The sequence below is a fragment of the Macrobrachium nipponense genome, chromosome 26, assembly GCF_015104395.2.
Source record: "Macrobrachium nipponense isolate FS-2020 chromosome 26, ASM1510439v2, whole genome shotgun sequence".
NCBI classification, from domain to species: domain Eukaryota; kingdom Metazoa; phylum Arthropoda; class Malacostraca; order Decapoda; family Palaemonidae; genus Macrobrachium; species Macrobrachium nipponense.
In genome coordinates, this window is record NC_087215.1 from 12,675,992 (window position 1) to 12,701,631 (window position 25,640).

A 25,640-nucleotide genomic window follows, 5' to 3' on the forward strand; every position below is an offset into this window, starting at 1 on the left:
TTATTATTATTATTCCTTATATGTCTAGTTGATAGTGATTCACTTGCTTTCATGTTTAAAAAAAAACATTGAAATTGAAGGCTGACATATTTTCGTTTATCCCACGAAAGACTCTCTCTCTCTCTCTCTCTCTCTCTCTCTCTCTCTCTCTCTCCTCTCTCTCTCTCTCTCTCTCTCTCTCTATCTCTCTCTCTCCCTGCGATATCGGTGTCGAGCGACGTGAGTCTTAAAGGGACGTGAATTAATTTTATGACATTAATCGATCAGGGAATTAATTATCCCTTTGATATGTTTTTTGGAAGGATTTTTAAATTATGATTTTTTTTTTCAAACAATTTTTTTGGGATTTTTTTTTTTTTATAAATGGGGAAATGGCCTCAGAAATAAAGAACATAAAAAATAACCTATAATTTTGCTTTATTGCTTTAATTCAAAGTAAAATGAAAACTACCTCCAGGGTATTATACTGGATTCATAGTAAAAGTACACCTACTCTTAGTTGGTGATCATGACTTGAGATTAATTACAAACTGCTAAAAGTCTCTTACTAAATATTCATTTACTCTGAAAGAATGCGCAGCGCGTTTGTTCATGATGACCTTGTGACCTACAGTAGCTGGTTAGAATTCCCGTTCTCTCCCTCACTTCCGGCTGAGTGATCGATGAGTCCTGTGATGATGACCTTTCGCTAGAAAAGGTCAGAGGAGGTCAAGGATTGATTCAGCTTAATGTGCTTAATGACGTCCCACTATTTCCAAACAGTGTGAACTCGCTAATAATAAAACTTTCGAATGAATGCGGTGCACTGTTGACATGACTTCAGGTTCTTTGTGACATGCCTTTGGCCCCCTAGCTGCAACCCCTTTCGTTCTATTACAGTACTTCCGTTCATATTCTCTTTCTTCCATTTTTTATTTTGTCTTTGCCTCTCCTCACAATTGATTCATAGTGCAACTGCTTCGAGGTTTTCCTCCTGTTACACCTTTCAGACCTTTTACTGTCAATTTCCATTTCAGCGCTAAATGACCCCATTAAGCCTTTGGCCTAAATTCTATATTCAGTTGAATTTTAGAATCAAACTTGTTGCTAAAAATGGAGACTGAACTCTTAAGGTTCGATTTTTCATGTTCTTGTAGACTTTTGAATTTCCCTACTTCTTCCGTTTTCCCATGATTCAGCATTCAGGGATGGGACTCACGCTTCTGTTGTCTCTTTTCGGAAGGTCCCTTTGCTTATGTGTATGTATGTATGCATGTATGTATGTATTTTTGACATAACTAGATGCAAACTGACAGTTTTGCAGATCGTATACACAGTTACATGTGATTAGTGCCATTCAAATTTGAATTCCTTATGTTTGTGTCATTTACATAATTATCATCAGAGTTTCAAGCTTCATGACCGAAAGAAACTATTCCATGTATCTATCTTCCTTGGGATGTCTCGTCATTGAACCGAAATCAATTGATTGCAATCCCTTTAATGTGATGGTATGGAATAAATTATTTCGGCAAATGTTGATTCAAACAGAAATACTCGCTCTCTCTCCCTTATTTGCATGCAGATTAATTTTGGGTTTCTTCTTAACGGAGATTATGAGAAGATATAATTGGCTTGTGTCAGAAAATTAGCAAAATTTAAGACGACTTACCTTTAGTTATGTTAGTATATTGGAATTAAATTGTCACGACAAAACCGTATGACGTAGTGAGTTGGCTATCAAATGAGTTTTACAGAAAGAGTTACGTAGACTGGAATTATACAGATCTGAATTGTACAGAATTCCCAACTAATCATTTACTCCCGAAGCTCTGAGTTCGGAATAGAATAAGAATCATCGATTATATTTAGTTTTCTTGTTTCCCAGTTTCTCCATTAAAAAAAAAGAACCCAAATAGCACAGACTTAATCATTTTAACGATTTAATCATTTTAAATATAAGTGAATGATTATAAATTTTTGCCATTTTTCTTCGATTTGGTGTCTTTCTGCAACATAGAAACGTTATTTTTTTTTTCGGAACCAACTAACGATAAAGTTTTGCAAACCGTTTGTGCAACATCGTATTAAATTGACATGACATTGACCAGTTAACTTTCAAATAAACTTGGGAATAAATTAACACAAACACACATAAGATAACCTGCGTTTTTTTCCCGATGGGTCAATCAGTTCTTTAGGAAAAAAAGTTTTCAGTTCATTTTAATGAACGTTTTAAGGAGTATCCTTTACTAATATTTTTTTTCGTCTAGATTGGAAAAATCCTTTCAGAATTTACCAAAGAAATTCTCTGGATTTCTCGTTTTTTTTATATTTGTTAAACCTTACGGAAAATAATGATTGCAAGTATTCTTTTCTCTTATGTATGAGTTGTGTGCTTTGATTCTAACTCAGTTATTTAATGAAATGTCACATAATCCCTTTTTGGGGGAAACAATCTACAAACGGTGTGAGTTCCTCCGAGGGAGCCTATCATCACTCGATGAGACTCCAGCCCTCAGTAGGGGAAAGGGCTCTTGGAGTCTTTGATATAGAGCGCTAATCACTTTATCCTGACATAAGGCCACGTCCCGAGATAGATCACCTTTTTGCCAGGAGAATTAGTCCAATTACTTGGCGCATTTCTCTACGTCCATTCTTGGCTTCTTACGTAGAAGTACAGCATTCCTTTAGGACTCTCTCTCTCTCTCTCTCTCTCTCTCTCTCTCTCTCTCTCTCTCACAGGAAAATCCTTTGAATTCTTTTCTTAGTCACTCAGTTTGTCATACAACTATCCCATCATTTTTTACATCATATTGATTGTAATTGCCTTCTGTTAAGGGTTGAAGGGTGCCTGATGCCAGCACGGGCTCTTGCCCAAAAACACCTTAATAAAACTCAACAAACGAATGCGGGAATTTTTCACAAACGCATGAAACATCTCAAATCCCATATATATTTCTCTCAAAAAACATCCAAAGCCGTTTAATTAGACTTCTATAAAAACCAGAATAAATTCCCCCTATAAAAACCAGAATAAATTCCCCCAAACGCGGGAATGAACCAAAAGAACCACAGGAATAAATTCTCGGCGGGCCAGGAATTCACTCGCATCTGGTGCTTCCATAAAGTCCAGCCTCATTCGGGCCTTAAATGGAATCATATAAATAGTTGAGTGTCCAGGTTGCCTCGTTCCAGGAAGGAATGCCGCATGAGAATCCTGGAACTGGGCCTAGGATGATGGAGGGAAGTTAATATGATCCTCGTGTATTCTTTTGTGACCTTAAATGACCTTATTTTATTCATGAATGACCTTAAAATGTGACCTTGAATGACCCCGAACATTTGCAAGACGCAGCTCCGAAATTGCTGACACAAGAATGCAAGTTCCAGATGATCGCCTTTCATCTCGACAGCTTCACCCTGTCTTCTGTCATTGGCATCGGACATCCATACTTCACTTCCATAAGGGAGAGTTGGTTCAACAATCCTTGCAAACATTTCCACCTTACTGTCCACACACAATCACTACCTTATTTACTTTACCTATAGTCTAAGGCCGACCTCTTGCCTCGTAGACTATTTTTTTTTTATTCCCAAATACTTATACAAACCATCGCCATCTTTAATAACGTTCATTGTGGTGTCGCCCTAGACCGAATACGCTGTGTGGAATTCATATATACAGAATAATATGGGCTCTTTGATGATCATTTATATTCCAGTAATAACTTCCTCTTAGTATGAAATGTAATTCGTAAAAAATACCCTTTAGTAGGCTCTCTCTCTCTCTCTCTCTCTCTCGCATCCTCTCTCTCTCTCTCTCTCTCTCTCTCGTCGAGATAAGAATGAAGTCAAATGCTTTCCTTGAGCGTGGGTGGAAATGCGTCTTGAACGATTCCATGAGACTGATGAAGGAAGGATCTGTCGCCATTTCCATCAGGGCGAAGGAATAAGACTCCGATAGATTCGAAAGTGAAGGAATTCCCTCCAAGTCGGAGGTCGTGAAAAATTTCCACGTCAAGTTTAAATGGAGCAGAGAATGATGAACACAGAAAGAAAGGGTACCATCGGGAACTGTAACGTGTGCATAGTTGATGTGAATAAGGTTTTACATTGTGGTTATGAGAAATGTCAATCGTTTAGCAGTGCATTGTGGTTCTTTTCTTGTATAAGTGCATCTTGAATTGCTAAAGGTTAAGCCAGAGATATTGACTTGCATAGTAATACCCTCTTCCAAGGGGTATCTATTTTGCACTCATTCTCAAGGTATTTCTACTTTTTAATTTTCTCTCGTGTCTTCTCATAACAGTGAGACCTCTTCAGTGACTTCTTCAGGAGGTTAAGATCTTAATTTGACCGATTCATTTTTCTTTCAAAAAACCAATAACATTTTTAATAATAAAATTTAAAAAGTTGGTGGTAGTTTCATTGTTTTTCCTGGCCTTTAACCTCCCTTAGATTTTCAAGTTCTTATTGCTTCGGTTTTCCTTATTTATTTTGCAAGGTAAAATCTCACTTTCTTATCTTCCATTTTTTTTTCTTTTTTTTTTGTGTATTTTCCCTATTTAAGATATGATTAGAGTCTGCAATGGTACTTGGATGGCCGCCGCCGTCGGCACCCACATAAAGAATTTACAAGAGAAAAGGCCTCTCTCCTTTTTTTTTTTTTTTTTTTTTTTTTTTTTTTTTTTTTTACAATCTCTCTTTTAATCATCAGAAATAAGTCACGTTATGTACAGTCAACAAATATTTCTTGTCACTTGATTCATTAATACTTTTACTAGAAAAGCATATTATCTGAAATAAAAACAGTTCTCGTTTCCTGAGAAAACAAATCCCAGATTATGTAGAGTTCCTTCGCTTTGATAATATTCACCTCAATTGCAAGTTCAGTTGTTTACTCGTAAATGTCGTATTTTTATCAAAAGCTCATACTGATGAATAGAGGGTAAATTGATAAGTGAGGTAATAAGAACTAAAAAGGGAGCTTTGTCTTTTTAACAGAAGTGAATGAATGAGATTAAACATAATCTGGCCTGTAGTAGTTGCATGAGAATGCTATTCCATATTAAACAACAAAATCATTGCTTGTTCAAGTGATTTGAAGTTGAAATAAACGCAAAATCAAAGTTAAAGAAAGGCATTAAAATTCACGAAGAACCATTTCCCTTTGGCATATTTAAAACCAGAACTTAAGAAGACACGAATGACCAAGAGAGCTTTGTTTGTGGAAGCGTCGTTCTGGTGGGGTCCTCGATACAAATAGCACCTTGTAGCCGTGGGCGGTTCTCCAGCAAGGGCGTCCCGGGTTTATTCGCAAATCCGGAAGCGGTTCAAGGGCTCAGGATTCGGAGCAGAATCCTTCCGTAAATCCTGAATATTAAGCAGAGATTCCAGCCGTCCTTCAGGAGGAGAAGTTGGCGCTGCGAAGTTTCCCTTCGGTAATTTCGGGCCGTTTGCTGCCGAGTGGTTGCAACGCCAAAGGATTTATTACGATATTAGGCTCAAGTTTGAATTGCAAAGGAAAATGCGAGTCTTTTGTGTATACTTGCTGACTCATTTAAAAATAATGTTTTATTTATTTATAGATTTAGTTTATTTATTTTTTTTTTTCTAATCAAATTTACCTTATTTATGGTTGATTGATCCACTGGAAATATTGCCAAAAACCATTTATTTGATTTTCGTTTTTAGAATTGACCTTTTTTTTTTTTCGTCAGTTAGTCCGGAGAACTTTTATTATTCTTTTGTCAGATTAAATAATTGTTCGTTTGTTGGTCCACTGAAAAGTTCCGATTTTATTAGATTTTGGTTTGAGTTGACTGATTCACAAAAATGAGAAAGTGTTCGTTAAATTATTAGGCTCCAGATTTAGTTTTTAGAATATGAAGACTCTGAATCTATGGTTATATAACTAATCGTGTAAGATTTAAATATATATATATATTTATTATATATATAGTATATATATATATATATATATATATATATATATATATATATCTATATATTATCTATATATATATGATATATATATAGATATATATATATATATCTATATATATCTATAGATATATATATATATATATATATATATATCTATATATATCTATATATATTATCCTATAGATCATATATAGACTATATATGATAGATAGCTATATATATATATATATATATATATATATATATATATCTATCTATTCTATATAATCTATAGATATATATAATATATAGATATATATAAATCATTATCGATATATCTATATATATATATCATATATATATAGATATATATATAGATACATATAGATTATATAGATAATATATTATATATATATAATATTATATAGATATATATAGTATATATATTATATATATATATACTATCTATATCGATATCTATATATATATATCTATAGATATATATAGAGATATATATAGATGAATAGATAGATATAGTATATATATATATATAGTATATATATATATATATGACACAGAGAGAGAGAAGAGAGAGAGTACAATTACACAAGAGCGAGTGCCGTTAGTAAAAGAAATATGTATATACTGTTCAGAGGAGTTGGGGCATCTCTCGTACCTTTTTTTGTATGTTTCCTTCTTCAACTGCAATCTCATTCTTTACCTTACTACTTCATTCTTGTGTTCTGTTCCTCCTTTTCTGATATCTGGAGCTTGAATAAGTCAACTCCTCCTTTTTCTCTTATTCGTTTTGTAATTCAACTACAATTTAGCAAGCATCAATATTTCCCTTCTTGACTTCTGACAGGAGCCATCTTAGTCCTCTCCTCCGACGGGATAAGAAAGACAGAAAAGACAAATGTTTGCCTGTGTTCAGTAGGCCTAATGGAATGTCGTATGTGGAATAGGGATCTTATTTCCGTTAGAAGCTCTCTCTCTCTCTCTCTCTCTCTCTCTCTCTCTCTCTGTAAAGAATAGTTTACTCAGGAACGCCATGATCCATTCCTTTCATTATAATAATAAGTGAAGAGGAAAGACTGACAATAAAAAACGAGAACATAAGAAGAGACAAGTTTCCACCACACAGAAGTCAGACGCATTGTTGACTCAGGCTTCTCAAAGCTAGAAAATATGGCGGTGTTTGTTTCCTGGGGTTTCAAAGGAAGCTGTGGATGTCGAAACGACGACCTCATCACCTCTCCCTAACTGTAAAGGTCGTCATCGTCGACAATATTGTTTTCGAGGGGCCGGGAAGTCGTCCACATTGCTTGCACGCAAGTAAGGTCGTACTTGGGTCTTCAGTAACAAGAGGAACAACAGGGCCAGGTTCATGCAAATGGGCAATTCCGAGAGCATGGACGATGATAAGTGGGAAGTGTAACTGGCACCCTCTTGTCAAGAGGATTCAGCTCAGAGCCATCTGTCGTCTGGTGCTGGAACTGGAGATGGTCACCTTTGGTTCTGGATAAAAGGATATTTTTGTCAGGTTGTTTTTGTAGGTTGAGGACACACCTCTCTTCTTCCTTTCGCTATTTGACATTCTTTCTTACAATAATTCTCTTAATATAGCCATTATGTTTTATGTGCTCTTAGTACTGATTTCGCAGGAAAGGATTTAATGGTACTGATTTTGAGAGAGGGGTATTATTCACGGCCCCAATGTCTCTTGCAGTCTTAACCATAGTCACTAAGACATGTCCCTTTTTCAGTACAATATCTACTTTCCTTCTACTTCTTGGGTTGATTGTCTTGCTCTTGCTACTCAGCTAGGGGAAAGTACTACAGGCTTAGATACACACAAACATATATACATATACATACAGTGAACCCCTACATTCAATTCTTCGGCTGATAACACGTCGGTGACCAAATAGTAGAGAATTAAAAAAGCAAAGATTCCTTCCCCCTCTATCTTCTTCCTTTCAACCCCCCTCCCCTCCTTCTCAACAACCCCCCACCCTCAGAATTGGGGTGATCAGGCAGCTTATGCAAACTCGGGAGGAAGCGAAAGTTTGTCTCCAGTAAAGCCTCGTCTTTTGTTTCTCATTTCTGACGAGATGAGTCTTTGCTCCGCAACTTCAGAAGAGAAACTAATTGGTGGCTCCTCCCCTCCCTCCCGGGCAGATAAGAAGCCACCTAGAGTGGATGTGAAGTGAGTTGCTTTGCTTACCTTTTGCATCTTGTAGAAGATGCTTGTTATTCATTATGATTAAGTGGTTTACTTTCATTACAGTATGTCATAACGCTCTTAGTAAGGCATGCTACTATTTGAGTAGCAAAATGTATTACATTGTTTTAGTGTCTCATTTTACCCACAGTTTTAGTTACAAAACGGTATAAATACTATTTCAGAATAAAATGTAACCACTTGTTTTTTTATGTAGTATAAAATGTCATAAAGACTACTACAGGCTGAAACTTGATAATTAGAATGCAGTGAACAGAATTCACATAAAGTTGTAGAAGAAAATAGAATTCATGGTCAGAATTCACAGATGCACTTCACCTTTGCTTAAGATTAGGACTCAAACAAGCATTTTTAGATACCTTACAAATATCGAAAATACATTTATATCTTCATCCGTTCAGCGTTCAAAAACAACTCGTTGTAATTCCTAATTTAAGCTTTATTATACCTACGAAAAACAAACATTACCAGAACAAAAGGGGTACCATCTTAGTTCCTGCAGCAGAAGATAGATGGCTCTGGGAAGAACCCTCCCGACGAGAGTTGCCGGTTACTCTTTCCACTCATCATTTCTCTCTGAATTGGCCATTTACGTGAGCCTGACCCGGTTCCTCTTGTAACCCAAGACTCCAACATTGATGTAACTTTCTTGCAAGCAATGCGGGCGACCTTCCCGGTCTCTTCGAGACAAGTATTTAGGGCGAGGTATGGGGTCGTCATTCCGCCATCCACAGCTTCCTTTGAGACGCAGGAAACAAACACCGCCATATTTTCTCGCTGTGAGGAAGAGAAAGCGTCAACAACGCGTTTGTCTTTTGTGGACAGGAAACTTGTTTCCGTAGACTCTCGAGTTTTTTTTTTTCGTCGCTTCCTTTTTTAAATCAATCTAACGGAAGAAATGGAGTTAATATTGTTTAAACTCACCGTTATAAGGGTTAATTATAATGAAGCAGTTATAGAATATAAGACTCCTGGTGTGAACTACTGAACTCTGCAAACCAACAAGTTGAACGTAAAAAAGCCCTCCCCTTTAACATGAGTGACATAAGCAAAAAATATTATGCTTTCAGTCACATCTCCATAAGCTGCCCGATACCATTCATGAAAAAATTTAATGCACGAGTAGATATCGAACCTTGCATGCCTGATGCACGATAATGAATCTCACGTTTTCCGCGGAACATTCAGTCGCAAATTGACGCATTTTGACTGAAACCGTCAAGGAAGAAAGGTCCCGTTTTCTGTGAACTAATCATCGCTGGAAAAATTAATACATTTTTGAAAAAACGAATACATTTTAAACATTGGATCGTTTCTGTGATCCATTAATTAATCAACGACCTCTGAGTTGTTGCAGTCTTCAACATCAGCGCTGATGGAACACGTTTTATGAATAACTGTTATGAAATGTGTTATTTTGTGGGTATTGCAGGAATATCGGGGTATGAGTGGCTCTTCGTTTCAATGGCTGTCAGGTCACTTGGTCAAAATCAGGAACGAATAGTTCTTGTCTCCGAGATAATGTCATGTGTCATGACATCCATTTATTGAGACAAGAATCAATTAAAGAATTATTTCTAATAGCAAACACAGTAATAGGGAGATTTTTTAATATGCAAGCATCATCTCGTGTTAAATCTTAAGAAAAGTTACCAATCTTAGAATGGTATAATTTCTTTCAGTGGAGTAATGTTAAGAAAAAGAAAATGATTAGGCTCACTGAGGAGAAAATTTGATATTTCTGTGAACACAAGCATGTTTTTTTTTTTTTTTTTTTTTTTTTTTTTTTTTTTAATAATTACGATTTTTCTTCTTTGTAGATAATACTCATGTTTCTACCTTGATGTGTATTCTATAGAATGAAATTCCCATTATTTTAACGAAGCTTATTAACTTTAGAGTTCAATAGATTGGGAGCAGTATTGCATTTCTTGCCAATCAACATTGCTTCCGAAATTAAATGCCAAATTCATTTCCAAGAGTTGAAGTTGGGGAAGAAGTGAGGACAGCCTCGCCACCTTCCCGTCATGGAATCCTTCTTTGGGGGAAACTTCAGGAAATGTAATAAAAATAACAGTTTAAATTGTCTTACAACCTCTAAGCTACTCTGTGTGTGGGAATATTCTCATTTCTGCCCAGCAAACAGTTTGTTTAGTTTACAGATTATAAATAATATCAGATATACTGAATTCCCCCCCAACAATACAAAATCTTTATGGAATTCACCTTCAATAACGATATGATAAAACACGCAAAAGTTTAGATACAGCTTTTGTTATGTTTTTAACATATATATAAATATATATATATAAGATATATATATATATATATATATAGTATATATTATATAATTTCAATATCAGTACCTTCTTTCATCTCTCTTCCTTTCTCATATTTCAACTCGATATGACTTGGATATCGTTAAAACTTCAACTAAGGCGAAAGTTTTTCCAGTCTTAGTAGAAGCCTTTGAAGCCCAACTCCTTCGCCTTGATGGCTAATCGCGAGAACTCCCTCCTTCGTCAGGTTAATGGAATATTTCGCTTTCGGTTAAGAACGATGTTCCTGGAACGCGGGGCCTGGAAAAGTCCTCGGACGCTACAAATGGGATTTCCAGAACGGCGAGCTGGAATATCTGCGAGAGAGAGAGAGAGAGAGAGAGAGAGAGAGAGAGAGAGAGATTGGAATTTCTGAAACGGGAGATTTATTACATACATGGACAGAGAGAGAGAGAGAGAGAGATTGGAATTTCAGAGACGGAGTTTATTACTTAAATGGAGAGAGAGAGAGAGAGAGAGAGAGAGAGAGAGAGAGAGAGAGAGAGAGAGAGAGATTCTCTCCGTTACACCATCCACAAAAGATATTTCTGCATCTTTAAGTGAAGGATGAGTGTGGAAAGTCCTCAGATTATCTTTTACTGACTTCACCCTGTTATCAGGATGAAGGGATTGCCAGGATATTTGTAAGACAGCAAAGGAACATCCTTCACTTGAGTGGAGACTGAGACTTCATTCCAGCGAGATCAGAGGATCATGACGCGTAGATTCTTCACGGAGAGTCCTCGCTGTGAGTGTCGGGGAATTACTCGTGAGCAGAAAACTATGCGTTATTGTTAATGAAATCTATGCGTTATTGCAAGTTATTTCTATGCATTATTTTAAATGAAATCTCTGCTTATTGTAAATGAAATCTATGCTTTATTGTAAATGAATTCTAAGAGTTATTTTAATTGAAATCTATGCGTTATTTTAAATTAAATTTATGCGTTATTTGAACTAAAATCTATGCGTTATTTTAACTGAAATTATGCGTTATTTTCCATGAAATCTCTGGGTTATTTTAACAGAAATCTATGTGCTATTTTAAATGAAATTATGCATTATTTTCAATGTAATCTCTGGGTTATTTTAAATGAAATCTATACGTTATTTCAAATGAAAACTACGCTTTATTGTAAATTATTTCTATGCGTTATTTTAACTGAAATGATGCGTTATTTTAAATGAATTCTCTGCGTTATTTTAACAGAAATTTTTGCGCTATTCTAAATGAAATTATGCGTTATTTTCAATTAAATATCTGCGTTATTTTCAATGATATCTCTGCGTTATTTCAACAGAAAGCTATGCGCTATTTTGAAAATGAAATTTATGCGTATTTTTACAGAAATCTGTGTGCTATTTTAAATTAAAATTTATGCGTTATTTTAAATGAAAATCATGCGCTATTTTAAATGAAATTTTAGCGTTATTTTAACAGATATCTATGCTTTATTTTAAATGAAATTTATGCATTATTTTAAATGAATTTTTTGCCTTACTTTAACAGATCTCTATGCGTTATTTTAAATGACATTTACGCGTTATTTTAAATGAAATCTAGTAAATGTCAGGACCACAATAAACTGTGAATATTCTTGTTAATTGGTTACGTAGTCAGGCGTTGCATTGACTGTAGTAACTGGCATTATAAACTTTAAAAAACATTCACTTAATGCATGCATTTTCTATAAATAAGTACTTGCTCACATTTTATTCGTAAAATTGTATATTGAAAAATATTCATCCCAAAAAAATAGAAAGACTCTTTTTCAAGATAAATATAATATGGTTAACGTACTAAAAGTTGCATCAGCAATAATATAATAATAATAATAAAATAATAATAATGATTAATGATAATAATAATAATAATTATTATTATTATTATTAAAGATGATGGCAGCATCAGTGGAATTGATTTTATATACGGTCTTTTCAATTCTTCTTAATATTCTCTTCTCATCAGGGCTGATATTTGCTAATAGCTGGCCGATGTTCATATCTTGGTTAAAGAAATGTTTTCTAAAAGTACTAATTTATTGTTATGATAACAAAAGTGGTTAGCAAATCTTATTCTAAGGGCGTAATGGAATTCCAACGTTTTCCAACCGTATCATCGGTTCATCTTCAAGGAAAGGTGAGCGTGACTAATTGGAATGGGGTCGTTCGGCGGTATTTATTGTGTCCCAGGTGCTCTGTCTGATGGGCGCTGCGTTTTCATTGGCAGAACAGAGGATTAAGTCCCTGATCAAGCCATTCTTTGCAGGGTGGAAGCTCGCGCTGCTCTTCGTGTGCGGAACGCTGAGACTGGGAGCGTAGTATTGGGGCAGGGGCACCTGATTGGTCCGTTCGATTGGCTCTATGGTGCCGGCTCCTGCTGGTACCACTTATCGATAAGTGGTACCAGCAGAGCCTCGCCCAGCCCGCCCTTGAAGACGTCACTCTCTTTTACAGGAGTATTTCACAAGAAATACAAAGAGGACGAGCGAGCCCTTCGTAACATCATCGAAAGGAACGTCTCCCCACTGACCCTGCGAAAAAAGTGAAATTGATCATTTACTATAAAAGCAAGAAAGACTATGGCTTGATTATGAAAAACAACCCAGCGCCCCGTGATGCAGGACCCTTTCAAGAAACTAACATTGTCTACCAATACAAATGCCCTGTCCGGGAATGCCCCGGCGCCTACATCGGTATGACAAACGATGCATTTTTCCAAGAGGATATCCTGCCACGCTCAGGAAGGCGCCATCCATAACCACGCAAAAAAACATCCACAAATTACCAAGGATAACTCGGAAGGCAACATTTATTCCTAATATTGGTATTATCGATAAGGCGGCAGACCACCGTCGCCTCCGCCTCTTAGAGGCCCTACACATCGGGAGGAGAGACCCAGCCTCAACACCACTCAAGAGACTGCACTCCTTCAGACGGGAACCATCTGACGAGATGCACAGACTTCTCAGAGAGGTAATAGCCCACGCAACTGAAGAGACAAAGAAATTAAACAAACAGGCATGGTATGATTGGTGTGGCCAAACATCAGCAGGCAAACTCCAGTAACCAGATCTGGAGATTCCTTGCAAAAATTGCCGGGAAAGGAAGAAACACGCAAAGCATCCACCCCACCCACAAGAAGAGCCCCTGACAATATAGCCAGAAACTTCGCAGAAAGGACAAAATCCCACAACCTTCCCCAAACACAACGGGAACAAAATAAATGAAATTTCCCCAGCAAGATGGAGGGAAATCAATACTGCCTGCAACACACCTGATGACACAGACACACCCTTCACTATAGAAGAACTAAACAGTGCGCTCAGCAAGGGGAAAAGAGACAGCCCCTGGAGCAGATGCAATCACTTACAGCATGCTGAGACACATGGGAGACCCTGCCAAACAGCTATATCTACTCCTGGTAAACAGGAACATATAGCAGAGCAAACCAGGCCAAAGAAATGGCAACAGAAAGACGACACAACCAATACCTAAGCCAAAAGAGGAAGGCGCATATAGGCCGATATCCCTCATCAGCTGCCACTGAAAAGGTTGCAGAAAGAAATGGTTCTGAACAGACTACTATGGAAAGCAGGGCCCCTCACCATAGGCTCTATGCCTATAGGGAAGGAGTAGGCACCCATGAGTGCCTCACAGATGTGCTAAGTGCCATAAATGGCAGAAAATCTCCTAGTGGTCTCCTTAGATCTAGAAAAGGCATATGAATTGGCCAATGCAGCAACCATCCTCTCCTCCCTAGTCAGAAAGAGGATCAAGGGCAACCTGCTTACATGGACCAAAAGGATACATGCAGACAGAGAAGCAAGAGTAGTGTTCCAAGGCATAATGTCAGAATACTACTCTCTTGAAAACGGTCACTCCACAGGGGGGCATTCTAAGCCCCTTCTTATTCAATGTTTCCTTATGGAAAATGTAGCCTGTCTCGAGCTACCACAGGAGTAGAGGTCTTCATATATGCTGACGATGTTTGCATCGTCAGTCCGGCCCTCAAAGCCAGCTCCAAAAGATGCAAGAAGCCTTGCAAAAACCTTGAGGACAAGTGCACACAACTGGGACTCAAAATCAACAGAAATAAGACAAAAGCCATGGCAATAAAACATGATCAAAATCCACCCAACCTTCTACTGAAAGGAGACGTCATAGACTGGGTGGATAGTGGCAAATACAGCTCCTCCAAGCCAAAACCAAAATAGGGCTTAATGCCCTAAAGAAAATCACATCATTGCAAGAAGGATCGACATACCATCTGCTCAGGAGGTTCTACATACAAACCATCAGAGCACAAGTAGAATACACAGCACCAGTCCTGACAAATCTCAGAAAGGATCAACAGCAGAGGCTGGAAGTCATCCAAAACAACGCAATGAGACTTATACTTGGAGCCCCAATGTGGACAAGAATTTGTCTCTTGAGGGCAGAGACACAACTGCAGTCTCTCAAGCACAGGATAGGCCAAAGAAATATTGCCATTCTGTGCAAAACCATCAGAAACGACAGAAATGGACCACACAAAAACAAAATGCAAGCGTGTATAAACCTGCACGAAGAACTAGACCCGCCCAAAACCTATGCGGGCAGTATACTCCAGACAACTGAGAGAACTGGGTATGCAGGAACACAGTGAAACACATAACAAAAGATGTCCCACTGAGGGATACCAAAAACCACCTCCCTGGGTCGAAGACCAATCCGGTATAACTTACCAATACTACCAGGCAATAAACAAAAGCACTGTGCACAGCAGCACAAATGAAAACTGCAGCAGAAGAAGCAATCGGGAACACAGCAGCTGAAAACATATATTACACTGATGGCTCAGTTGACCCAGAAGCTCCAGCAACTGCAGCAGCAGTGGCTGCACGAGACTTCAAAGGAAGCTGGAGGCTATCCAACAATGCCTCCATACTACAAGCGGAACTAATGGCAACTCTTAAAAGCCTTAGAAATTCCAATTTAAAAAAAAGAAGGACACACAACAGTGCATATTGACTCCAACAGGAGCAATACTCGCTATCAAAGCGACAAATCAAAAAGAAATGTGACACTGATAACAGCATAAAAATCATTGGCCAATTCACATCAAGCTGCTGGCAGGAGAGTCACACTAAAACTGGATACCCAGCCATGTCGGGAATCCAGGGGAAATGATGAAGCTGACTTCCTTGCCAAAAGTGCCCTCAGCTGCAGTACAGTAAGCATAAAAGTGCAACCATCCATAACACACTAAAGGAAATGGCAAAAGCTATGCAAAACTCCAAGAAGAGAGTGAAGTACGACGTCACTATCTACAAGAGTCAAGAACGTCCAAGTGGTATGTGGATGTCACAAATCTACGCCGCATGACATCACAAAAACAAACCACTAGAAAACTCTCAGTCATCACACACAGATTAAGGCTAGGATACCTCTGCACCTGGCAAATGAAAATAGGAAATGAGGCAGGTTATGTCAGTACTGTGACCGAGAGGCAATCCAGCCCCTCGAACACTACCTACTAGATTGCCCAGAGACACAGTCTTTCAGATCGAACTTAACTGAAATAGAGCTGACACCACACAGATCACCAGACACATCTTAAATAACATAGGGACACATGGGAATCTCCTAATGTCTCACCCACCTCCCAGGTAAAAAGATGAATCACACGGCATTTCTCCATAGACACATAATCTCCTATGAAATCTCCTATTGTCTTAAACAAACAAAAACCAATGAAAGCCACACAATGCACAAACCCTCTACTTCACATGGTTGCAATGGGAGTCATAAACATCTTTGGGAGCATATGTATAAGTGTGAGTATGCATGAACATGTATATATACTATAATACTTGCTTAATGTTGGTTTAATATATATTGCAATATTTTCAGATGCTACACACATGTATATATATTGTGCCTAAAATGTTTAGGAGGTAACGCCTTCTTTCCCTCAAACTAAAACTCGCTTCCTTCTTCCTACTCAGCACTCTTCAGCTAGGCTGAGTCTTCATGCTATAAAACTTTCTCTCCTACTGATGGGTTACCGTAAGGTTCAAAGGGGTTGCAATCCTGCCTGTCACCCTATCTCCTTTCCAAAACTAACCGTCAAAGCACTGTTTTTTTGTATCTTTACAGATATTCCAGTTACGGGCTGCTCTAGGAGCAAGAGCCCGTGCCAGCACAAGGCTGCTTAATCTCCAACCAACAACAACAACAACCATTCCAATCATTCACGCTCACCTTTCCTTGAAGATGAACCGATGATACGGTTGGAAACGTTTTGGAATTCCATTACGCCCTTAGAATAAGATTTACTAACCACCCTTTTGTTATCATAACAATAAATTAGTATTTTTAGAAAACATTTCTTTAACCAAGATATGAACATCGGCCAGCTATTAGCAAATATCAGCCCTGATGAGAAGAGAATAATAAGAAGAATTGAAAAGACCATATATAAAATCAATTCAACTGATGCTGCCATCATCTTTAACAAACATGTTTGAGAGAGGGTCTCCTAACCTTCATATATTATTATTATTATTATTATTATTATTATTATTATTATTATTATTATTATAAGGATAAAAGATAATGAATCTGAGAAACTACATTCAGTTCAAGCTCCCCACCCCCTCTCGCCTTTGTCATCCTCCTCCAACCTCTCATTCATCCCCCTCCCTTCTCCTTTCCCTCCCCCTTCCTCCTCTCCTTTCTCCTCTCCTCCTCTTCCATCTCTCTAAGCCCAGTTCCTCCCTTCCCTCCTTCCGCAGCCGTATTTCTTCGTGGAACCAGACGACCGAAATACTGGTTACTGAAATTACTCCATTTGACTCGAATGAAGTGGAAGTTGAATGATGAGAGAGAGAGAGAGAAGAGAGAAGAGAGAGAGAGAGAGAGAGAGCACTAATGGATTCCACAGAGGGACTGAAGTGTCAATTTATTCTTGTGTTTGTAAAAGCATTTGCCCCCTCCGTGTTTGCGGGAACGCTGGGAAATAAAATAAAATAATAGGTGTTTTAATTAATGACATGTTTTTATTTTTATTTACGAATTTGAACGATAAATTTCTCGCTATTTTATTAATTAAAATGGTCGTTAAAGCACTTAAGGATTAGGCTTAGATGAAAGCTATGATTATCTTGGGTGTCCGTAAAATAATGTTCCTAAGGAGCTGCAGTCGCAAGGAACGCTGTTACGCGGGATACGGCGACCACTTGCGTGTAGCGGTGGTCGCCCTCTCCCAGCCCCCCCCCCCCCCCCCCCCCCCCCCCCCCCCCCGTGAGCTGTCAGCGTCTCTCGAGTCTCCACGATCAGTCTTGGCTTGCCAGACTTTAGGGATGGAGCTCCCCACTCGCTTCTCCCGCCAGGTGCGAATACGCTCTTTGATTCGTTTTTTTTGTGCAAGGAACACTGCGTTGGTGGACATTCATTCCCAACTGTGTGAAGTCTACGGAGAAAAGTGTATGAGCGTACAACACGTGCGCAAATGGTGCAGAGAATCCGAAGACAGACGTCCATGACGAACAGCGTTCTGTACGGCCATCGGTTTCGGACGAAACAATTGCGAAAGTGGAAGAAACAATGCTGAAAGATCGAAAGGTGATGGTTCGGGAGCTTTTGCGAGTGACCCTGATGACAGCAAGACCTGCATTTTGACAGACCATTTAGGGTATGCCATCTCTTCCCTGAATTGAAGAAACACCGGGTGGGATGCTTTTCAGAACCGGAGAAGAGCTGAAAGAAGAGGTTTAAGCTACCTTCGCGGAGTGGCGGGAGAGTTTCTTCGATTCAGGCATAAGGAAGATGGTACACCGCATGCAAAATGCATTGATCTCAACGGCGATTATGTCGAAAAATAAGAAGTCCAAGCTTTCCAAAAATATATTATTCAATGGCAATAAACATGTTTTTCATTGTGAAAAAAATTTGGGGATCTTATTTTATTATCTCTCTCTCTCTCTCTCATCTCTCTCTCTCTCTCTCTCCGAATACGAATCTAATTTGGTTGTCTGTTGCCTTTCATTATTTCCTACGATCTTTCTAATACAAGAAAATTTCCTCAAAAGGGAATTTAAAATAGTACCATTATCACTTTCTATCCCAAGGAACCATATTTGTGGCAAATGGGACTGAAAGTTTCATGAACATGTCTTGGCAGTGTACCAGTCAAGAGTGCGGCCGATTTCATAAGGGTAGCCTGGCTACTGGCTACTTGTCAGTTGATTGTCTAGTATTTAGATGGAATTTTTGCGTGGTTATGGTGCATATTATATACTCGGTTTGCAAATTAGCCGCATACTAATTTGAAATACCAGGTTGTTGCTCTGCCTGGTATCTGGGACCTGTAGCATTGCCTCCTGGTAGCTCTGTCGGTAGCAGTTACCATCAAGTTTTAGCGAAACTTTTATACTAGTTTTTTTCAGTATTTGTATTGTTATTTTTATTTGTGTCTATTTATCTTTGTTTTCTTCATCTTTATTTGTTATTTTCTCTAAATTCTTCATCTTTCTGCATGAGAGAGAGAGAGAGAGAGAAATTCAATGAAATGGGACTAACTTTAATTGAAAGCTGAAAACTTCAACTGGTTAAATATAACGATCTTGGGAACCAGTTATTGTTGACATCATATAATTCTAGTATATCTTCACTATACCCCCCTCCCTCTAGCCTTGGGAATCCGTTACTCCAGAGCTCCACTCCAGCATTCCTGCTTGCCAGTATTCCTAGCACTAGAAAGGTAATAAGGATGCGAGGTTATTATATGATTTCCATTTAGACCGAATGAAGGAAGCTGGACGTGTTGGATCCGAATTCCAAGTCGCAACAGAGTTAATTTGCTCTTGCCTGCATCCTGCAGGATTCCTATGCACGGCGTCTGATAGATGGCGCCCTCGTAGCCTGGGTTCGAACCGTGACCTGGAGGGGAGGGAGATCTCATCTCATTTCCTCATTCATATTCAAGGTTTTCAGTGGAAAGCGTTTGGGGGAAATAAATATTTTAGATAATTTTAGAAAACTCTTAATGGTTGGGACTTCAGTGAATTCCCTATTCCGGTGTGTTTGTAAACGCTTTTGTACCAGCAAGTATTCAGTATAGATGTGTATCAGAAATGATAGATTTTCATTTCTAAAATTGATAGATCTTCGTCGCTTTATAAACTATATGTGACAAATGAAATGCTGATATAAAATATTGCTTCTTAGCGAAATGTCAATATAAGATTTAAAAAAAACGGCAGAATCAATTAGATTCAATAAAACGTCCTGAATAAGACTCAGTTTTGATTGGAAACTTACACCAAGGATTTGAGAGATATGCTCTCTCTCTCTCTCTCTTTAAACAATAACAAAAAGAAATGTAATATTCACTTAACAACGAGACTAGGCAAGAATAAATGTTTATTTTCATTTTGTAATGTATATATATATATATATATATATATACATATTGTATGTATATATATATAGTATATATATATATATATATATATATATATAAGCGCTTATAGTTGAACATCTGTACTCTAATAACTCAATTTGCCGACGATACAATACAGGATCGAGCAATAACAGCAAATACTGTGCACACAGGACGATTCAAATGCATAAGACGATTATAGTTTTCATTTTTTTTGCTCTCTCTCTGTGACCTGCAATAACTATTTTCACTTTTTTAATAGAATGCAGATTAACACAAAATACTCTGTGGAAAACGAAGCAGCTTCACGGAAGGAAAAAACAGAAATAAAAACGTACTTTAACAAATAACAGATCAAACGGAGGTTGGAGAGGGAACGAAATATGGTCGTACCCTTCCACACGTGCATGGAACTGGTCACGTGCACTGAATGTCTTAACCAGGAACGTAAAGGCACGAACGAAATTCGCACGTTCCGTCTTATTTAGCCTTCCAGCTTCGGTGTTCAACTTACAAGAGAGAATTTCACATGATAATTTATGATGTGGTCATAAAAAAAGTTTCAACTTTCTCTTTTCTTTCGTTTAATCGGATTATTTCACGTCTTCTGCTACACGTTGCTGCAGTTGTGGGGTTTGGGGGATGAGAGGGGGGGGGGGGGGGGGGTAGGGGTGGTGATGGCCGATGGAGCTGAGCTCGAGAAGAAAATTGAGTGTAACAATGTAAATGTCCTTTTTGAATTTTCTCTCATCCCTGAATGAATGAACGGATATATATATATATATATATATATATATATATATATTATATATATATATATTATATATAATATATATGTGTGTGTGTATATATACCACCAGTTACCTAGTACCTGATAGCTAGTGGACTTCTGCTGGAACAGGCTTGCAGGCTAACGACCTTAACACAGACTGCTTGCTTGAGAATCAGAAGAGCAACATCTGTTACTGAGAGAGAGAGAGAGAGAGAGAGAGAGAGAGAGAGAGAGGGAGAGATGATTAGTCATACTGTTCGCTGTATACGTGCATGTGTAGAAAATATATTGAGGTGGCTGAAAATTAAAATAAAATAATTGCATTATTATTACGCTCAACAGTTCATATCTTATTTGCTCTATCAATCGTCTACCCTAATAAGTAACTAATATTACGCCGCATGTATTCGAAACCAAATGTATATTTATATACACCAACTATAATCATAAAGAATTATATGCTGTATTTTATTCATACACTGATCGATATAGAATTTTTCAGTGCTTAATAATGACTCCGTTGTCTGTTTGTATAGATTCACTTATACACTCATCGGCTTATTCATCAGCATGTAAATATAGCAATTCCCATTTATATAGAAACCATTCATCAATCATAGTCTAAAATGGTTCTATAAAAACTTTGAATAACATATGGTCCTGTTAAAGCGTTGCATAGACAAAGACCTCTGGATTAGATTTGTTAAAAAAGGAATTGTATATTCCCATTCTCAGGTGTTGTCATCAGTGCATTTTATTTTGTGCGGAATAATCGTTCTTTTTTTCTGTAGGTCTTTATAGCCTTTTGTCTCTAAAGGTGATCAGCCATCAATTAGTGGTAGAAATAAAATTGCACACCTGAACAAGCAAGTTTAATTGCATATCACAAAATGTCATACGAGGCACATTTTCAGAATGACAAGCAGTGAATAAGGAGAAATAACAGTGAGAAAAAAGAGACTATCACGAAAAAGGATAAAGTTGAATATTCTTTTAAAATCTATGTTCATCGCGCTTACATTTGTATAACATCCAGGCATAACAACAGAACAAATGTAAACACCTCGTATTTTGAGGAGAGAGAGAGAGAGAGAGAGAGAGAGAGAGAGAGAGAGAGAGAGAGAGAGTCGGAAGAGGTCGAGAAGCAGAAGCAGGTCACGTTCGCCCTGACCAATTCTGACCTGAGAGCTCTCGCTCTTTTTCAATTTCACGGAATCGGCAAATGTGCTGTGGTCGAACATCTTGATGGTCAACCGGAAAACAAAGTTACATGAATTGCACAGAGGAAATTTAAAGAATAATTAAACGTAAAATTGCCCCAAATGAATGAACAACTAAACCATTCACAGTAACAAGAAACTGACTTTTTATTTAGATGCTTCACTTAATATTATTCGTCATTGAAGCAGAAGACACCGTTGCATTGGCATGAAGTAGGATTTCGAAAAGGCTCTGTATTTTTTTCTTCCAAAAACTACATTGAATCTGAATAATCCAATTTTTCCTCATGAGAAGTAACTCCTATGATGGAGAGAGACGAAGCCCAAGGGAATGAGGAGGAAAGTGTTCGTAATATACCTACAGCTTTGTTTGTGTGTCTATAAGCAGTTTCTTCTGCTAGGTATTTTGATACGCAAAGTAAATTCCTGCAGTCGGTTTATTTTGGATGTTGATCGTGATTTCCGAAACCTATCCCCACTATCTATTAGTAACAATGATTTTTTATACATAATTACCGTTTGATAAAATTGCTATCTATCATAATAAATAGATAAATGAGTAAACAGATAAATCAATAAATAGTAAAATAAATGAATAAATGAACAGACAAACCACTAAAACTTTATGATGACCAATGAAACTTTTTTTTTGTTCTCTCTCTCTCTCTCTCCCTTATCTTTCCATGCATCTGCTCCCGAGTTCTGCATATTCGTCCCCTCACAATTTTTCGTTTCTTTTAAAAAAGAGAGGCGCATAGGAAAGACTGTAAAATAATCCGATTAATTGGAAAACCCGCCTTCAAAGTTTTTAGTGCCATATATCGTTAAGGATTTGGAAGTCGAAGTTTCTTATGTTGTTAATAATTTGAAAGTCGAAGCTTCCTCTTCAGAAGCCGTTTCTGCCGTCAGCCCGTTTAGCGTTATGGCGAACAGATACTTCTGTCCCGGAGGTCGGTCTTACTTTTGTCTGTGTTTGTTTTCGTTCCAGCATCCATTTATTTGCTTTATATGCTCTATGTGAGTAATAATGATTATAATATGCTTTAATTTTAGTTTGTCGCGTGTCGTATTTGAATTTGTTGCGGTTATGTAATTTTAGAGGTAGAAGCCTTCATGAACAGGACTCTCTCCTCTTAGTTTTGTTTCTTAACGCTGTCAATTTGCTCTTTTGCTGATAGCAGTAATATAATATATATAATATATATATATATATATATATATATATATATATATATATGTATTGTTACGAAGTGCCAAATATCTGGTCACCATTTATCAATTATTACCTCACAAAAGCCAGACACCTGAACCCTCATAACACGTTTAAACGACTGAATACACTAAAGGCAACAGTGATCCCTTAACACTTACCAGTATTGCAGAAAATCAGACTAAGTTCATCAAAACAGGTGTGAGGTAATCTTGTAAGTAAATTAAATTAATCAAAGGGCATCACTCCATCAACAACTTTCAAACTCTAAGTATTTCCCTGATTTCAGAAGTCTAAGTACTTCCCTGGTTCTAAGTCACTTCAATTAAATTGAAGGAAAGCAAATCAATTACCACTCTATGTCTCTACCTATCATAAATATAGTCATAATTATATATACTTATACTGGTGTAAGATAAAGAAAACACTTATAAAAATTTTAAATACAAAAATTTATTATTAAATTCAAAATTTATAAGTGAAATTCACAATATCAAGGAAAATTACTGTTTACTTGAACAAAGTAAAGTTTAATTAATTCTTGAAATCAAATTAAGTAAAACTTAAATCAAATTAATTTATCACAAAATTCAAGAAAATTAATTTAATTGAAATTCAAAAGTGTTAGGCAATAATTGAAAATTTGAAATTAATTCACAAGTGCTAAACAACAATAAAATTTGAAAAGAATTCTAAGTAAATGCAAATCAATTCACAAGTGTTAAATTTAATTAAATGTGCAACGATAAAGCAATGAAAATAACTAAGTCAATTAAATTGTGAATGCAAATGAAAATATAAAATAAAAAGATACACTTCAATAAGAAAATGAATAAGTGCACAAACAATGGAGCAAACACAAAACACACAAAAAAAAAATCAGTAATGTGTAAGTGTAAATCTTTTTCACTCAAAAACACTATAGCCAACAGTTTTTACCAAACCTTCGTAATAGACAACAGTTCCTATCCATTATTAGTTAAACACAATTCCTGTCCGTTATTAGTTAAACACACTCCCTATCCATTATTAGTTATTCACTGTTCCTAACAATTATTAGTTAACCACACTCCCTATCCACTATTAGTTGCAACTAATAAAAATATAACACACTTTACCTTTTTTGGTATACCAACTTCTTTCTTTCTCTTTTGCTGCAGCTTGTATATTACACTTTCACAAAAAAAAAAACCCAGGCGCCGTTACGAAATGTTTGTTCAGATTCCACAAAAGAAACTAAATAATAATAAATAAACTCTAAGAAATATCAAATATTAAATTTTCACAAGTTACGAGTGACCAAATTTACGTTACGTTAATATAATCTCGATGTCAAGTGAGAGAGAGAGAGAGAGAGAGAGAGAGAGAGAGAGATCTAACTGCCTCGAGGTTTTAAGATCGAATGAATATCTCTTCCTCCATGGAAATGACAGAGCAGATGATACATACGTTCTGGGTACGAAAGCTTCCAGAAAGTTCTGAAATCTGACGCAATCTTACACACATAATGTGCAACATCCACGTGGGACTTGACAAAGATATACGCGTATGAGACGAGTATGTTAAAAAATAAAGAAAGACACTACTCGATCGAGACGAAGAAGTCTTATCACGTACGATGACAGATTCTCCAAAACACAAGTGAAGATTTGAGATCGCTATCAAGACGCGTTGACAGATTAGGGAAGCAAACGGAGATCTCTCTCTTTTTACGGTTGATATATATATTCTTTTTACAAGACGTAAATGCGAAATCTGAACACACATTTTAAAAACATCCTATTCTAAGCTATCTAGGAATCTGAAAAAATAAATTGCACAATCTACATGACATTTCAAAGAGGGGAAAACATGCATTTTGAAAGTAGCAATATATAATAAATTACCTCCCCCCAGAAGATTTTTTTTGGTTAAATTTTTTTTATCACGGTCGTTGAAATCTAATGATTCGCAACGAGATAAATAATCAGCAACTACATTGTTTTTTGCCACTAATGTGCTGCACTCCTTAAGTTATACTGTTGCAGGCACAAAGACCACCTGGTCAGTCTTTGATTGTGATTTTTCATTTTCTGGATAAATGACAGTGGATTGTGATCAGACAATATTAATATTTCTCATTCCTAGGTCTATTCACATACACTTCAAATTTTTTCATGCATGAATTAAGGTAAAGTTTTCCTTTTCAATTGTCGAATATACTTTCTGATGTTTTTTTCAATTTTGTAGACATGAAGCATACAGGATGGTAGATATTATTTTCATCTTCTTTAAGTAGAACAGCTCCAACGCCGCAGTCTGACGCATCAACTTGTATCACAAATTTCTTGTCGAAGTCTTGAGCTTGAAGTACTGGTCTTGAAGTTAAAATGGCTTTTACCTTCTCAAAGGATTCTTGACACTCTGGAGTCCAAATAAACTTAGCTTTGGACTAGTCAAGTCTGTCAAGGGAGCTACTAACAGCTGAGAAATTTGGGCAAAACCACGATAGAAACCAGCCATCCCCATAAAAATCTCTGTAGCTGTTTCCTGGTAGTAGGT

The 25,640-nt window shown here is 37.0% G+C and overlaps 1 protein-coding gene across 1 annotated transcript in view; it reads right to left on the minus strand.

Moving 5' to 3' along the window:
• LOC135199574 (trichohyalin-like) overlaps nucleotides 1-21,910 on the minus strand; it is a 64,362-nt gene extending 42,452 nt beyond the window's left edge. Inside the window, exons 1-2 of the mRNA XM_064227731.1 lie at nucleotides 21,851-21,910; nucleotides 8,746-8,929 (exon numbers count right to left, since the gene is read on the minus strand). Of these exons, the coding sequence (XP_064083801.1) occupies nucleotides 8,746-8,929; nucleotides 21,851-21,910 (244 nt within the window). The remainder of the gene's footprint in view (nucleotides 1-8,745; nucleotides 8,930-21,850) is intronic.
• Nucleotides 21,911-25,640: the final 3,730 nt, after the last annotated feature.